Source organism: Chenopodium quinoa, unplaced genomic scaffold, assembly GCF_001683475.1.
Source record: "Chenopodium quinoa cultivar QQ74 unplaced genomic scaffold, ASM168347v1, whole genome shotgun sequence".
NCBI classification, from domain to species: Eukaryota; Viridiplantae; Streptophyta; class Magnoliopsida; order Caryophyllales; family Amaranthaceae; genus Chenopodium; species Chenopodium quinoa.
Window position 1 is genome coordinate 112,331 of NW_018743365.1, and position 18,352 is coordinate 130,682.

The following is an 18,352-nucleotide window of genomic DNA, read 5'->3' on the forward strand; positions in this document are numbered from 1 at the left end:
CAGTGTTTATACTAATGAAAGAAACTTGGAAGATGGAGCAACTTGCGAAAGCTTACATCAAACATGTTGTGAGGTTACATGGGGTTCCAAAAGATATTGTATCTGACAGAGATTCCAAGTTTCTCTCAAAATTCTGGAAAAGTGTACAAGAAAATTTTGGTACAATAATTAAGATGAGTACGACATTTCACCCTGCCACAGATGGACAACTGAGAGAACCATTCTAACCTTGGAGGACATGTTGAGAGCATGTGTAATAGACTTCCAGGGAGGTTGGAAAGATAGTTTGGATTTAATTGAATTTTCCTACAATAATAGTTACCACGCAAGCATAGGAATGGCACCATTTGAGGCTTTGTATGGGAGGAAATGTCGTAGTCCAATTTGTTGGAGTGACATTACTGAAACTATGATCCTAGTTCCTCAAATGATTGAATACATAATTAAACAAGGGAAATTCAAGCTAAAATTCAAGCAGCTCAAGATCGCCAAAAGAGCTATGCAGACTCGAAGCGAAGGGAAGAAGAGTTCGAAATTGGTGATAAAGTGTTGTTGAAGGTGTCACCAATGAAAGGAGTGATGAGATTTGGAAAGAAAGGAAAGCTCAGTCCAAAATACATTGGTCCATATGAAATACTACAAAGAATAGGCAAAGTAGCTAATAGGTTAGCCTTACCTATGGACCTTAGTAAAGTACCTGATGTATTTCATGTGTCCCAATTGCGAAGGTACATCCCTGATAAATCCCATGTGCTACAAGCCAAAACCATTGAGTTAGATCAAAGCTTAACTTATGAAGAGACACCTGTCAAGATTCTTGACAGCAAAGTGCGTAGTACACGCAATAAGAACGTTAACATTGTGAAAGTACATTGGTCTAACAAAGAATATGAGGAAGCCACTTGGGAGGCAGAAGATGAAATGAAAAAGAAATACCCAGAGCTGTTTCAGGTATGTTGAGTTACGAGGGCGTAACTCGTTTTCTTTAACGGGGTAGAATGTGATAGAATTTCGCGCTTTTTCCCTATATTTCACATATTTTTGGTGCTTTTTGCTCAAATTCTATTAAGTGTTTTAAGTATTAGTGCTCTAAAAGAGATGCAAAGGAGTAAAATAATGACAAAAATTACAGCAATACTATACATTAAAAGGAAAAGTTTTAAAATTAGTTTCCCAAGTTTCGGGACGAAACTTGTTTTAAGGGGGTAGACTGTAATACCCCGTATGTTTATACGTATTTTATTTAAAATATATATTTTATAAGGGTATTTAAATAATTTTAGCATTTTAATTATGATGTTTTAATTATTTATCCCATGTAAGTAGGGAATATTTAACTAAAGGAAAGTTTGTTTAATTAATTATTTAATAGAAGTTGGGGTTTTATTTTAAGAAGTTATGATTTTTAACAAGTTTTAGTAGGGAAGGGATTAGGAAAAACTAAAGGAGAAAATATTAGGGTAAAAGGGGTGACCCAAATATAATCTAGGCTTTAATCTAATTGTAAATTATGAGTTTGGAGATTTAATTTTGATGTTTAGTTATTTTAATTATGTTAATTAATTTTCAGATTTGGTTTTTAATTAAAAAGCCCTAATTTTTGAAACCCTAGGTCCTTGATTCATGAGTTATTGAAGGATTATGATGTATACTAGGGTAGTCCTTTGTTTTAAGCGTTTTAAAGCTTAATTACAACAAGTTTTAATTATAATAAAGTGCTGGAATTTTATGTAGAACACTTAATATTATGTTTCTTGAAGAAATTTTAATTACCTATTAATTGGGACTTAATTATGGTGTTTTAAATATAATTTCAGCTTAATTTAATTAAATTATGAGGGGTTTTAAAATAGTATATATTGCTGAAAATTTGTTTAGAGTGGATATTAATACTCTATTATGAATTTAATGTGTAGGAGACTTTGAAATAAGCAATTTCTACTAGTCGTGGCAATTTTAAAATCGTACTCAAGGTACGTACGCGTACTTAGCATATTTTGATGATGTAGAATCATGCTAGGTTTGATTTCAATCAATTACAAGTAGTATCATGCTAAGGTTTATGTATGGAATTGTGAATTTATGGTGTTTGTGATTGAATTGTGAAGCATGAATTATTTGTGATGGTTATGGATTGGAAAATTATATTTTGGGCATGTTGTGTTTGAACCACATTTTTATTTATGGCATGTTAGAAGGCATGATTAATTAAACTACATGTTTAATTATGTTTGGGATATTGAAAAGGAATTTTATTATGGATCAAATAATTTTTATTGATGCTTTAAGCATGAGGAAGGAGCTATATAAGTGTCTATGTACAGAAGGAATAAATTGTATGTTGGTGCCTTTGTGAACTTAAGGTGTTTTTAACACCGAGGGATAAGATTTTTGGCGCATTATGCGTTTAAGGTGTCTTTGACACTAAGGTAGAATTAAAAAGGGTTCAACATTAAATTATATGTGGTCGCTAAGTGTTCAAGAATTAATTTGGTATGTTTGGTTAATTAAATAATTATTTTTTATTGATTTCTGATGCTTTGCGAGTCATCACCAAGTCCAATAAAAGGTAAATAACGTAAAGTGAAAGAGATTACGCACCAAAACTCTTGGAACGTATATACCTTGAGTATGAACAATGGGGGGGAGTTATGGGGTTTTATATTTAACCATAACTTCTAATGGAGTACAGGACGCTGTACATTTCTTTTTATTTATTATTATGCGCAGGAATTCCGCCACCTTTGAGTGGTTTTGTCGCTGACACGGTTAGCTCCCGTGTCAGTTAACCTCAATTTATTTGGGGGAGGTTAGTAGGAGGAAACCCGTTTGATGCGTAATCAATGCTAAATGAATTATTTAGTGTCTAGTCATTGTGTTTTACTGATTGATGTGTGTGCTTGTAAACAGGTGCAATGAGGTAAGTGTGTTGATAGGTGAAAGCATGCTAGTGTGGTTAATTTACGCTTATGTACTCAACTTTGCTGATTGTGTGTGTTTGTGTGTTTGGCCATGTCTTTACCTTGGCCCTATGATGACCCATTTTTAATCGAGAGTAGTGGAAACAAGTAGAGATAAACTTTTCAGGTATTGAAGCATAATCATGATGGGGCATGAGAGAAGAGTGAATAATACTAGTTTTCATTAGGTTACGAGGCGTTTTATGCTTTATTTATTTATGTCATATTTTATGTGGACTAACACAAAGGTTTGGTTTTGGAACGGTTTTGAATAAAGGCCATTAATGGTTCCAAGTTGTGGTTTGATTTTATTTGACTTTGTTTGTTTGGTTTTAAACTTTATTTTCGTTTGGTTGACTTTTGAGTTGACTTATTTAAACGGTTTTTAATTTTGATTAATCCGCTGCGTATCTTTGATAATTGCCTTAGCCGTTTTCACGTGGTGGTAAGGTCTTAGTTATTCCTAAATCGTATTTTAAAGAGTAGAATGGATATTTAAAGGAAAGGAATTTCTATGGTGTTACAGCAGGCACGCGCAACTAATTCAGTTGCGCGCGACACTCAGCGCAATCTCCAGTGATGCGCTCGCAAAAGATTTAGAATTTTATAAAAATATAGAATCGAATCTTACCATAATGCCGCGCGCAAGAAAATCAGTTGCGCTACCCATAGCAGCGCAACTAAATCACTTGCGCTGGGATGCCCGCGCAGCTCGTCCAGATGCGCGCGACACTTGCTGCGGCAGAATGTTCAAAACCCTAAACCTACTTATTCCCTACAAATAGTTGCTTAATACGAGGCTTAAACACACAGAAAATAACCTTAAACTCTTGCAAAATACTTGTGAATTGTGCTACCTAAACCCTCTTGTCATAAACAGTCACCCCTTGATCTTTTGTTACTACGTTGGAGGTTCCCCAACAAGACGAATATTGTTTATTTTCTTGTTCTTTTCACGACTTTGATTAAATAAAGAATAACGACGTTGCAATGTAATTCCTACGTGAATTAACGTGTGTAAATAAAATCAACTAACTTAGGTTTAGGTATCGCGTTGCATATATTGTTTGGTAATGAATTTGCAAAAAAGGAAGAGTTAGTAGAGGCTGTACTAGGACAAGAATAGCGATTCCTCCCTAAAAGGAACGTTATTTTAGTACCCTCGCTCCCGAACTCATTTCATGTTTATGTAGACCAATTTGGGCATGGGTAAACTTACGATTCATGCTAATGAACTCCACATGGAAGAAAGGCATGAATGAGGTCTATGAGTTTTTCTAAAACTCATTGGCGAATCCTACTTGTTTCTTACAAAAATAGTGATGAGAGTATCATTTCTAATTATCGGTCTCCCAAAAAATCAGGAATTCAAATCCTAATATACCTTAATGGGCATCTAAGGAAGGACCCCCTACGATGGGATCACCCTCCTTACAGTGGAGACTCCACTGAGGACTTTGAGGTTACATGATTAGTTCTTAGTTATGGTCCAAGGTTTCCAACACTAGGTTGCCTATGGGTTATAACGAGAATTAATTTGGATAATCTCTAGTTAAAGAGCGAGACTCGAACGCATAATATCTTCCTTTTGTGCAAAAGTAAAAACCAAACAAGCAACATTGCATCATGCATAAGTATAGCACACTTTAACCATTGGGGATTGGCTCATTGATTAAGGGTCTCCAACAAAATGTTGGGAGGACGATGTCATGAGTCCACACGTTGAGTGAATGATTTGCGCATCGTTTCTTAAGATATGGTACCTTTGGACACCAAAGCCTCCTTGACTTTAGAATGGCAATACGTGAATCTTGGCTTATGATATGCTTTATGTGCTTATGTGCCTATGTGCAACGTGTTAGGATAGTCTTCATCTTTTTTCTTTTTTCGGTAAAGGTTCCAAATTACGAAGTACTCTATTCGTAATTTTAAGTCATATTCGAAGGGTAAAATAAAAAAAACAAAAAGAAACGATGACAAAAAAAAAAAAAGAAGTGCTCGAATTAAAAAAAAATAAAAATTTACGAGCAGGTGGTGCGCGCAACTTATTTTAAGTTGCGCGACCCCAACCAGCACAACAGATTTGGTTGCGCGCGACATCCGCGCACAACTAAATCTCTTGCGCGCGCCCACTGTTACGAGTCAATTTAATTTCTCAAAAAACAAATTGACTCATTCGAACAATACCTCTATCGGAAAATTGTTTAAGGGTTATGTTACTCGTGCGAATATATTTTGCGTCTTTTCTTTTTTTTTTCCTCTTTTAAACAAGCGTATCGATCTACTTATCCTCTTGTACTTCCTTTAGGGCCGGTTCTCAAGCTTGGGAACGAAGACTCCCGAACGCTCGTATTCTACGTTTATCATCAATAACCCACCTCTTTCAAACCACCTCCCCTCGACAACTAGTCCTAGTCCAACAACAATGTCGACCATCGAACAACTCCAAGAAGAGATTGATCGATTAAGAGAAAAAAAGGCTCAAGAGACCAAGGAAAGAAGAATTAAGAAACTTGAAAAAGCCGAAAAGAAAAATTTCGAGGCTCTAGCCTTGTAACAAAATATGGAACAATTATCCGTCAAATAAAAGTCGTTAGAAAAGCTTGTTCTTCGTTCCACCATGGGGAAAAAGTACTTCGACGCAAAAAAGTTTTCTCCTCCCTCAAGACTTGCTTTGCCAGAAAAGTTCGTTGCTACGAACTTGCCAATATATATTTAAGGTGACAAATAATCCACAAAACCACTTAATGTGTTTTACTTACACTATGACATTAAAGGGAGTTGATCCTAAGCTTTATGCTTTGGCTTTCGCTTTATCTTTAGACCCAACCGCGAGAGAATGGTACTATGGGTTGGATCAAAATTTTAAAAAAACATGGGAAGATGTAGTTTCGGCTTTCTTACCCAATAAGAAAGTAACGTAGAGTTTAAATCGAATCTACGTGAGCTTGAAATGCTTAAGCAAGGCGACGATGAAGGTTTCCTTGCTTTCTATGGTAGATGGCGAGAAAAGGCGGCCCACCTTGCCCAAAGGCCACTTGAACTCGAGTTTGTACAAAAATTCATCGAAAATTGTCATGAAAAGTACAACAAACATCTACGCTACCTTGGTCTAGAAACTTTTCAAAAGGTCTATTCTATGGCTACTAGGATTGAAGATGATCTTGCTAAAGAAAAAGCAAATAAACCCCATTATCATCATCAACCTACAAATAACTACAAAAAAGTGAATGATAATACGTCATCCTCTATTGATGTATTTGCGACCACCACGCAATACAATAATACAAATAAATACAATAATAATGATCCTAGAAGGAGGTGGACAAAAGTAAGAAAATTTACACCATTTCCTGTAAGCAATAAAGAAGTACTAGAAAAATTAAGCAAAAAAGGCTTACTTACGCCAACAGGGCCAACACCACCAACTCCAATAGAAAGAAGGTTTCCTCAATGGGATGGTAATGCTTATTGGGCTTATCATAGGGTCGTTGGGCACGAAACTGAACGTTGCTACGTCTCAAAACACAAAATACAAGATTTAGTAGACGATGGGAGAATTCCCACGCCTAAACCTAACAATAATGCATCCCCATTGGGGATGTTTCATATTGATGAGGATTATATGGGAAGTGGTACGTTCAATCCTTTGGACTATATCACACCTATAGAAAAACCTCTAGCCACAATACTCATAGGGGCAACTAACAAAGTGTGTGGATTATGGGGCGACGACTTTCAAGATTTATATGTCTCTAAGTATGTCGTCGTCCCACCTCCATCTTGTTTACAAAATGAGACATATGAATTGATTGGGATCATTTTTGGGGACGTCACAAGACCTATCAAATCTCTCCTTGGATGAACAATGGCATCAAGCACAACTCATCGAACATCTTGAAATGGAGGCACATCCAAAGCCTCTAGAAGAAAAGTTGGTTTGTGAGTCCTACGACTAACCCAAATGAGGTCGATCATCTAACTAGTTCTTGGCGAGTTTATCAAGCGACACCACAACCAAATGGATCTTCGACCACACAAAATCAAACTTAAGGTCAAATGCAAAAGACTATACCAACTCCACTTGAGGTAGAAGATCCATTGGTTAAACAACTTCGCCAACCAAGGCGAATGTTAGAATTTGGGAACTCTTAAGTACTTCTATAGAACATAGGAACTCTCTTGTCAATGCTCTAATGGCCTTGTCTGTAAGCACAGACACGACCCCTCTGGATCTTGTTAGCTTTCTTACTAGCGAAAAAGCCGAAAAATCAATCATTTTCACTAATGATGATTTCCCTTCAAAGGACACTACCCAAAATAATGCATTATACTTAACTATGGGGTGCAAGGGATACAACATCCCTCTTACTTTGATAGACTATGGGTCAGCTCTAAACGTATGCCCATTGCAAACTGCAAAATATTTAGGCCTTAATCAAGAAAAAGACTTTCAATTAACAACACAAAGTATTAGGGCTTACGACAACTCGAGAGGATCTCTGTGTGGAATTGTTAACTCAATTATCACAGGCCCAATTCAAAAGATGGTTGAATTCCATGTGGACATTAAACCTACATTCAACCTTATACATGAGCTTGGTGTAATACCATCCTCACTTCATCAAGTTACTAGGTTGAACTATCAAGGGCTTCCTATGACTATACATGCTTCTCCACTCAAAATAGCCATAAATGACCAATCACTTTTAGAAATAAACCATGATAATGATGAAGAGGACATGTGGGGATTTGCCGCAGAGCCAATCTACAACTTCAAAATGGAAGAAAGCCTTGAAGAATCATTCAAGCTTGATCCATATTCTACCAAGATAGTAAACAACATCTTATTCAAAAGTAGTTACTTTCCCGGGATGCCTTTGGGAACAGGAATGATGAAATCCTTCTTACTTCCTATCCCAAAGAAAAAGCTTCTCCTTTGGATTGGGATATAAACCAACCAAATAAGAACTAGGGTCTCACGATGCAAAAAACAAAACACGTAGAGACAACAACAAGAAAGGGATAGTCACTTTACTCCCATCCTACCAACGAACCCTTAATGGACAATTCATTAGGGAGGGAGAATTTTACCCTTGCTACGACTTTCCAAAACCATTAGTTCTGGAAAGAATGAAGAAGCCTAGATTTGAAGTATTTCACATTTTCTACTTCTTGAATGATGATCTTAAAATCATTGAATCAAAACACCCAATTCAAGGGTGCTATGATGGGCAAGCATTTAACTTGCTATTTGGACTAGAGCAAAATCATGTCACTACAATGACCAATCAGAATGCCATTCAAGATCCAGCCTTTGACCCAACCTCTTTGATTACCCCTTCTAATGAAACCTTTGAGCATGGATGGAGGAAATCCTTCAAATGGACCAATCACAAAGGCGATAAATTGGAGATCATCACAGGCGAAGGGAAGATGTTTGCAGAATCAGACGATGAATCTAGCATAGACTCTAGGGAAGCTTAAAATTTAGGCCTTGTGGCCATTACAGAATCTTTATTTTCTAGTTCTAAGGATAAGGATCCCAAAAAGGATTCTTTTCTTGATGTACTCTCTTTTGAATTTAATAATATGAGCTCTATTTCCGAGTATATGCCTTCTCTTGAATCTTTCAAATGCAATAATAATCAATCTAATAAAGATGACGATATTAATAAATTGGTTGAACTAATGAATGAACGAGAACAAAAGAACCCTATCATTGAAGAAACTGAAATAGTCAATATAGGAACCAACAAAAACAAAAGGGAAGCCAAAATTGGCTTAACTCTAAATCTGGAAGAGCGATCGACCCTCATATCGACGCTCAAAGAATTCAAAGACGTTTTCTCTTAGTCATACAAGGACATGCTTAGAATAGATAGGGAAATCGCGGAACATACCATTCCCTTGAACCCTACCTCAAAACAAGTAAAACAAAAACTTCGACGAATGAAACCTGATGTTGCATTAAAAATAAAAGAAGAAGTATAGAAACAATTGGACGCTGGTTTCATTCGCATATGTAATTACCCAAAACGGGTGGCGAACATCGTCCTAGTCCCCAAAAAGGATTGACAAGTTTGCATGTGTGTCGATTTTAGGGACCTTAATAAGGCTAGCCCTAAAGAAGATTTTCCTCTACCACATATTGACATATTGGTAGATAACACGGCTGAACATGCGATTTTATCCTTTATGGATGGATACGCAGGTTACAACTAAATTTTAATGGCAAAAGAAGATGAAGAAAAGACATGCTTTATTACCCCTTGGGGTACATATTGCTACACAGTCATGCCATTTGGTTTAAAAAAAATGCAGGAGTTACGTACTAAAGAACAACTACGACTCTCTTGCACGATATGATACCTAAAGAGTTAGAAGTGTATGTGGATGATATGATAGTAAATTCCAAAGATAGAATGGGACATATAAAAGCTTTACGCAAATTTTTCACTCGCATAAAAGAATACAAAATGCGATTTAATTTACAAAAATGCGCCTTCGGAGTAACTTCCGGCAAGTTACTCGGATACGTAGCAAGCACACGCGGTATTGAGATCGATTCCTCTAAATTAAAGGCAACTGTTGACATGCCTCCCCCTCAAACAGAAAAAGAAATTAGGGGGTTCCTTGGCAAATTGCAATTTATTAGTCGATTCATCAACAAATTGACTATTACTTGCAAGCCAATATTTAAAAAACTAATAAAAGAGGAAAAACATGAATGGGATGATCAATGCCAAAAGGCTTTGAGAAAATCAATGATTATCTCAAAAGTCCACCAATTTTAGCACCACCAGTACCCTAACTACCTCTTAGGCTATACATCACAGTTACAGACACAGCCATAGGCGCCATGTTAGCGCAAGAGGTAGAAAAAGTTAAGCATGCAATATATTACATAAGTAAAAAGTTCATTCAATATGAAACAAAATATAGCACCTTGGAAAAAACGAGTCTGGCATTAGTGTGGGCAACTAAAACATTACGACATTATATGCTACCACACACTTCTCATGTAATTTCTCAACAAAATCCAATAAAGTATCTGTTTGAACAACCACCTATACAAAGAAGGATATCCAAGTGGTTTGTGATGTTTTGGCTGAATTCGAGTTAAAATATATTCCTGAAAAGTCAATGAAAGGAAAAATGATTTCCGACTTTCTAGCCCGACATCCAATTCAAACAAGTCATGCAAAAACTACTCATCTTCCGGATGAAGAGATTCTCATGACACAGGATGAAAAATGGGTAATGTACTTCGACGGTGCACCCAATCAAAAAGGATGTGGCGTAGGGGTGTTACTCATAAGTCTAGAGGGAACACATACTCCAAACACTGTCAAATTAGACTTTGAGGTTACTAATAATGCCATGGAATGTGAAGTGTGCATTATTGGATTAGAAGCAGCCGCTAGCATAGGTGTACAAAAAATAGAGCTATATGGAGATTCTAGTTTGATTATAAATCATATATTGAAAAAATAGAGAATAAAAAACTCCACAATGATATTATACCAAGCACACCTAGAGCAACTCATCGAGCATTTTGAACATATTGATATTAAATATCTCCAAAGGGATGATAATCAATTTGCCAATGCGCTAGCAAAATTAGCCTCAATGATCAACATTCCAGATCACTTAAATATGATGCCATTATGCGTTGATAGAAGAGAAGAACCATCGTATTCCAACGCAATAGAGGAAATAAATGACATTGAAGGAGATAATCCTTAGTATGATCATATCCTCCAATATATTACCCATGGCACATACCCTGAAAATACTTCATCGAAAGACCAAAGAGCCTTAAGAACACTTGCAGCACAATATGGTCTAGTAAATGGTCAACTATGCAAAAAAAGGACCTAATGGTCAAAGCTTATTATGTATAGACCAACCCGGTTCCACACGCCTTTTGGAAGATACTCACAAAGGTGTTTGTAGACCTCACATGAATGGTAAAATGCTTGCAAAGATAATTTCACGACAAGGGTACTATTGGTCCACTATGGAACATGATTGCATACAGTATGTCAAAAAATGTCCAGAGTGCCAAATGTTTGCTAATTTACAACACCTTCCACCATCCGAACTATATAACCTCACTTTCCCTCCGCCTTTTTCAACTTGGGGAATTGACATAATTGGTAAAGTTTCTCCAACAGGAGTAGGAGGGCACGAGTACGTATTAGTAGCCATCGATTACTTTACCAAGTGGATTGAGGCCGCTTCTTACGTGAATATCACTTCTAAACATGTCGCAAAGTTTCTTGAACGAAACATATTTTGTAGATATGGGGTTCCACATGAACTAATTAGTGATCAGGGATCTTAATTCAAAGCTGAAGTAGAGACCCTCTTAACTCATTATAAAGTAAAACATCATCACTCATCTCCATACAGACCTCAAATGAATGGAATTGTAGAATCGGCTAACAAAAAACATAACAGTCATCATTAAGAAAATGGCAGAAAAATATAAAGACTGGATGAATAAACTACACTTCACATTATGGGGTTATAGAACGTCTATACGAACATCAATAGGGGTAACTCCATAATCTTTAGTTTTCGGAATGGACACAGTTCAACCAATCGAACTGGAAATACCATCCCTACGCATCGTATTCAAAAGTAAGCTACCGGAAGCTGAATGGGTAAGATTTTTTACTTGCGTTAAAAAGAGAGCGTTAAAATTTTTTATGATTGAACACTTGGGGGGGTAATAATGCAAAATAAAATACCATCCGACTTTTACTTGCGACAAAAAGAGAGCGTTTCTTAATAACATATACTCGGAAAATAAAAAAAAATAATTAAACTTTGATTTGAATTTTTCTTTCAAACAAAGTTTGAATAGTTTTTTCATTTAATATCTATTCAAGAGATTAAAGAAAAATAAAAAAATAATAATATACAGTAAATAAAAAAAAGGAGAGTTGCACAAAGACCTGATTTCGTATTACGAATACATAGGCAATCTCTATGATTCAGTCATATCAAAATTTTAAAAATATATATATATATATATAATAAAATTCATATTTATTTTATTCTAAATCTAAAAGAGAGAGAGACACTATTGAATTAGATAGTAAAAACAAAAAAACATAGTAGTGATTACACTTTATTCAAATTAAACTAATGTTAGAATCGTGTTACACTCTAAGGTTTTACTATATCCTCGATTGTCATAGATAATGGAGGAGTAGTTTCCATTGCAGTATTTTCAAAATCCTTGGAGCTCTCTGACAAGAGGAAAATGTATGTCGTTATCTACCCTTCCCTCAAGTCAAACTAAATTTGTAAACACCTAATAAACCTTATATGAATATAGGGTAAGTTAAGGGTAGATCCCTAGGGAATGCAAAGATGAAAACTAGAGTCTAAGTCAAGCTACCTCAAAGATAGAGTTTAGATTATGGTTGGCACTACGGTAAACTAAAACAAGGCTAATCAAGTAAATCAAAGGTCTAAACACTAGGGATATGGGTTCCACATGCAAGTTCAATGATAATGCTAGTTTAGAGCTCAGTCAATTAATTCAAGTATTGCAATGGACAAACAATAGAAGCAATCAAGAGAGTTCAAATGCTCTCCTATAGGCCAATCTAGGTGTCACTATGAAAGGAAAATCAAGAAGAATCACAAGCAAACCCAATCAATTAGAGCAACTTTCAATTCAATTGTTTATGTCATTAAGAGCCGCAATGCAATCTAGATTAATCTTATAGGTTGATCACTCCTAGTCTAATCAATCACATGCAAAACTATGTCAACCAATTTAATTGCAACAAATAAATCAATCAAAGAGCATCAACTAGCAATTTCACTAATCAAACATGCTTCCCCCTTTCCCTAGCAACTAATCTACTCACTAATCATGGTGAAATTCAAGAACAAATAACTAGAAATTGCATTACTCTTCATTCTATATCAAAATCTAAGAGAAATCAAAATATATCAAATTCAAATCCAAAGAAAAACAAGCAACAAGCATAAATCAAATAGCAAGTAAGTAAGAAATGAAAGAAGGAAGAGATTCTCACTAATATTGATGATTGAAAATGAAGAAATCCAAACATGATTGATCAAATGTTGAGTTACAAATCCAAAACCAAGAACTTCTCTCCAACTTCTCTCTAAATTCTCTCTCTAAAACTAAGCTAATGAAATATTATCAAAAAGTTGGTTTCAAAAAGGAATTACAATTCTATTTATAGGTAAAGAAGAAACCAGCAAATCCCGCTATTTAGGGTATTTATACCCTGCCACGTGGCCTAATCAGAGGGTGACACATGTCAGCCTCAGATTGGTCCAAAATGGACCAATCCCTTCTTGACACGTGTCATTCCAGAAATAAAGGGGAAAAGGCGGCCTTCAGGCCCAAATCCCGAGAACGCCGGAAAACGGCGCAACCCACCAATGATTAGGGTTCAGTGACCTAATCAGGGGCAATATCCAAAGACCCTATAAATAGGGAGATGTCTCTCATTTTGAGGGCACGTTTTATCATTTATTACACATTTACTCTTTGATAGAGACATCCTGAGCTTGGAATCCGAGCAGATCCCTACCTAAACTTCCGCACCTTTTTCTCCCTTCAAGTTTCTAACTTGTGCATCGGAGGCGGAGCACCACCCAACTGGTGTCTCCGTTTGTTTTGCAGGTACAGCTCACCCCGAATCAGTCTTCGTGTTGTAACTCTCCCGAGGGACAAAAACACCTAAAACATTTGGCGTCGTCTATGGAAAGAGTACCTCGAAGATGGTTCAAGAGTCTGTACCCCTTAACCGTCTGGGCGAAGACCCATAAGTCTTTACAGACCATGAGAAGGATGAGGATCCTCAGGTCGAAACCGGCCCAGAGAGACTCTGGAGAGGGGCGCCTCCCATGCGGGTCCGAGCAGACCCACTGGGCAGCCGGAAGGGTAAACCCCGGCGGCGGGATCAGCCCCTGTCACGCGAGACGAACTCATGAGGTTCATGACCAGTTTCAAGGGTGAAATTAAAGAGCTGGTCACCAAAAGCCGGGCTGGCCCAAGTAAAGGTCAATCAGCGAAGAAGACTCCTCCAAAGAAGGGGAAGTCAGTCAGAAACCGGCAGCCCACTCCCCATCCAAAGATGAATGCAGCCGGGACCATTGATTGGTAAAAAATTCTCCTTCTTGGGAGGAACACCAATAACACTCGCCGGACCCAACAGCCGGTGAGAAGTAAAAAATCAACTCTTGATGCCCGGGAAATCATAAACCGGAGGAGAAACCAATCGCTGTCTGAGTCGGCTTCAACGTCGAACTTTCCAGACAGCTTTAACAACATTTCCGCAAGGAGTGCACCCTCCTTGCATGAGAGCCAGACAGGCGGTAATATCGACCACTCTGGCCCTCACATGATTTGAGCTATACCGTATGTGCCTACTTAGGCTTACGGAAAATATCCCCCTCACTTCATGCAGCCGGCCTTCTTTGGGGGTCAGGCGACATACCCAAATGTCCAGCCACTGGACTGGCAGCTTCGTCTGCTGCGCCTGGGTGAACAACCTTCTGCGTTCACTCAGGAGATAACCGAGGCGGCTCAGTCGTCCAAGGTTAAGAACGTGTTGGTTGATACCTATGATGGTACCACCAATCCGGAAGACCACCTCATGGCTTACACCAACCTTATGTACTTGCAGGGGTTGGATGATGCCATTTGGTGTGTCGGTGTTTCCCGGCTACATTGAAGGGCATTGCCCAACAATGGTTTGGCAATTTGCCAGCCGGGTCCATCGATAGCTTCAGGAAGCTCGCCTTCCCGTTTGCTTCCAACTTCTCAATGAACATCCCTGCGAAGAAAACAAGCCTTTATTTGAGCATTGTTAAGCAGGGAGAGAGAGAAGGGATGTGCTCATATGTCAGGCGGTTCAATCTGATAAGAATTCAGATTCAAGGATTGTCTAACGAGGTAGCTTTTACAGACTTTTCCAAGGGTCTGAGAGACGGCTCGACTTTTAAGTTTGACCTCGTCAGAAAAGGGGCTTTCACCTTATAGGCGGCCCTGAGGGAGGCAGAAAGCTACATCCAAGCTACCGACCTCTGCTCGCCTGGTAGCCAGTCGGACTCCAAGAATTCCGACAAACAGAAAGACAGCTGGGCAGCTCAGCCGGCCAAAAACAAAGAAGAGAGCCAGAAAAGAAAAGAAGTTTGGGCGGTTACTAACTCTGACCAGCCGTCCCAGAAGAAAAACAAGGAATTTAAACCGTACGTCCCCAAGTACGAGTTTAAAAAAGACTGCAACTCCATTCTCATGGAGGTAAAGGACCGGCTGTCCATCGAGAAGCCGAATCCTATGAAGAGTTTTGTCCAGTCACGGAACAAGAATAAATTTTGTCAGTTCCATGAGGAGGTCGGCCATGACACCAACGACTGCTTCAGTCTTCAGCGTGCGTTGGACCGTCTCGCTGACAAAGGGCTGTTGAAGTCCTACATTTCTAAGTCCCTAGCCGGGGCAAAAAAGAAAAACAAGGGTCAGTCCTCCAAGACTACCCCCAGCCTGCTAGTAGTTCGGATACCGACAAGGAGCCGGTCTACACTGTAGCAGGCGGGTTCTCATGTGGTGGCCCTACCATCCGGGGCACCAAGAGCCATCTTCGAATGATGGACAAAGATGATGATGAACAGGCGGAAGCCAACTCCTCCTTCCCAGACGTCTTGATCACTAAGAAGGATAGGGGCAGCGTCCGTCGCCTGCATGATGACCCGGTGGTCATTGAATGTAAGGTTGCCAATTAGCTGGTTGGACGGATCCTTATAGACACCGGCAGCTCATCTGAAATCATCAGCCTCCGGTGCCTGCAAAAGCTGAAATACAACGTCAGCAGCATGCATCCGGTCACCCACCCCTAGGTTGGTTTTGGGGGTGGGATGGTCAACCTAGCTGGGAGAATTGACTTACCCATCCGGCTGGGAGAGAAAGGCAAGGGACGACATATTGTCGTCAGATTCTTGGTCGTTGAGGAGTTGACCGCCTATAACATCATTCTTGGCAGGCCAACCCTCAACGTAGCCAAGGCACTAATCATCCCGTCCCTCATGCTCATCAAGTATGAGAGGGATGGCGGCTCTGTTGGTTCCTTGAATGGGGATCAGAAGACGGCCCGAGAGTGCTATCTCTCAGCCGTCCGAGATACCGTGGCCCTAGGCGGTCAGAAACCAATAGACCTTGACAATGTCAAGGATGCCGACCCAGCTCCTGCCCCACCAGAAGCCGGAAAGAAAAGAAAGGCACCTCTGCTGGTAGAGGTGAAGAAAGAGAAAAAATAGCAATCACTGACCGATGAACGGTCAGATGAGCTCCGTCCCCAACCGGCTGGCGAAAGCATTGATCTCGTTCTGGATAACAGCCGTCCAGAACGTACTGCTAAGGTTGGGACGGTTGCTCATGCTACCTTAGGTGCAAGCTTGCACCTTCTGCTGAAGGAATTCAAAGACATTTTTGCCTTTGAAGTGGAGGAGATGCCAGGCGTCAGCCCGGATCTTGCTGTCCACAAACTCGTCGTGGACCTCAAAAAGAAGCCCATCCGGCAAAATAAAAGAAACCACGGCGAGGAAAGAAGTCAGGCGGCAGCTACCGAAGTCAAAAAGCTGCTAGACGCCAGGTTCATTCTGCCTTGTAATTTTCTCGACTGGGTGGCCAATGTGGTCCTTGTTAAGAAACCGAATGGGACCTGGCCCATGTGTGTTGATTACAAAGACCTCAACAAGGCGTGTCCAAAGGAAAGTTACCCGCTTGCAAAGATCGATAGTCTGGTCGATTCTATAGCCGGTCACGCCTTGATGAGCTTTATGGATGCCTACTCCGGCTTCCATCATATACCACTGTGGAAGAAAGATCAAGAGAACACGACCTTCGTCAATAATAAGGGGCTATTCTGTTATACTGTGATGTCGTTTGGCTTGAAAAATGCGCCTGCCACTTTCCAACGGATGATTAATACGGTCTTCATTAATCAGATTGGGAGGAATTTAGAGGCGTACATTGATGACATGATAGTCAAATCCAAGCAGCAGGCGGATCACCTTGCTGATCTCCGAGAAACCTTCACCACACTCAGGCGACATAAGGACATGTTAAATCCTAAGAAATGCATCTTTGGTGTTGAGTCTGGGAAGTTTCTCGGATTCCTGATTGATCAAAGGGGGATAGAGGCTAACCCTTAGAAGATACATGCGGTGTTTGACATGAAGTCACCTCGCACTGTCAAGGAAGCACATAGACTAACCGGTTGCCTGGCTGCTCTAGGGAGTTTCCTCAGCCGGTCAGGCGACAAATGCCGTTATTTCTTCCAAGCAATCAGGAAGAAGACCAGGTTCGAATAGGGACATGAGGCTTAGGCGGCCTTTCAACGGCTGAAGGAACACCTTCACTCTTTGCCAAGACTTGTTAGTCCATTGCCTAGGGAGGTGTTATACATGTACTTAGCCGTCTTGGATCATGCTCTCAGTGTCGTTCTCCTTGCTGAGAGAGACGGTGTTCAGCTTCCGGTCTATTTCATTAGCCAGGTCTTAAAAAATGCTGAGCTCTGGTACCCCAAGGTAGAAAAATTTGGCCTTGCTCTATATATGGCTTTCTAGAAATTAAAGCCATACTTCTTGGCTCATCCGATGGTAATCTACACCGACCAGCCCCTCAAGCGGCCAATGTCTACTTTGGAGTCATCCGGAAGAATGTTGAAATGGGTTATTGAAATGCAGAGCCTTGAAATCACTTACGAACCAAGAAAGGCAATGAAAGGTCAGGCATTTGCCGACTTCATTGTTAAAATGACTCGTCTGGTGGCTCCGTATAATCTTGATCAGGTTTGGAAAGTGTACGTAGACGGGAGCTCTACAAAGAACGGCTGTGGTGCAGGCGTAATTTATGAGTCTCCTGAAGGAGACAGATTTGAATATGCACTACGCTTCAAGTTTCAGGCCTCTAATAATGAGGCGAAATGTGAAGCCCTGCTAGCCGGCATACGCATGTGTAAGGCGGCAGATGCCATGAAAATTGACGCACTCTGATTCTCAATTGGTTGTTAGCCAGTATGAGGGAAGTTATGAGGCTACCCATCCGGCTATGTTCAAATATCTTCACGCAGTCAAGGAAGAGGCCGGGGCACTTTAGGAATTCCGACTAAATCAAGTGCCTAGGTCTGAAAACAATCGGGCGGATGCATTGTCAAAACTGGCATCTTCCGCCTGCCATGACACGCATCGGTCTGTCTTTTGGGAAGTCCTGGAAAAGAGAAGCATCTATGAAGATCCCATTGGAGTTCTAGACTGAAGCTCTACCCGGATGGATGGCATCCGGGCTTATCTTTCAGACGGCACCCATCCTGATTTGCCACAGGAGGCAA

At 39.6% G+C, this 18,352-nt stretch overlaps 1 protein-coding gene across 1 annotated transcript; it reads left to right on the top strand.

The window, feature by feature from the left end:
- The first annotated feature begins 567 nt into the window (after window positions 1-567).
- On the top strand, window positions 568-1,931 carry LOC110738067. The gene is made up of 2 exons (XM_021918436.1): window positions 568-951; window positions 1,917-1,931. Exons 1-2 carry the CDS (start codon window positions 568-570, stop codon window positions 1,929-1,931), a joined length of 399 nt encoding a protein of 132 aa, XP_021774128.1.
- Window positions 1,932-18,352: the final 16,421 nt, after the last annotated feature.

Bases quoted from the DNA above. Each gene is read 5' to 3' on its own strand.
- LOC110738067 (XM_021918436.1), top strand. From the start codon at position 568: ATGAAAGGAGTGATGAGATTTGGAAAGAAAGGAAAGCTCAGTCCAAAA.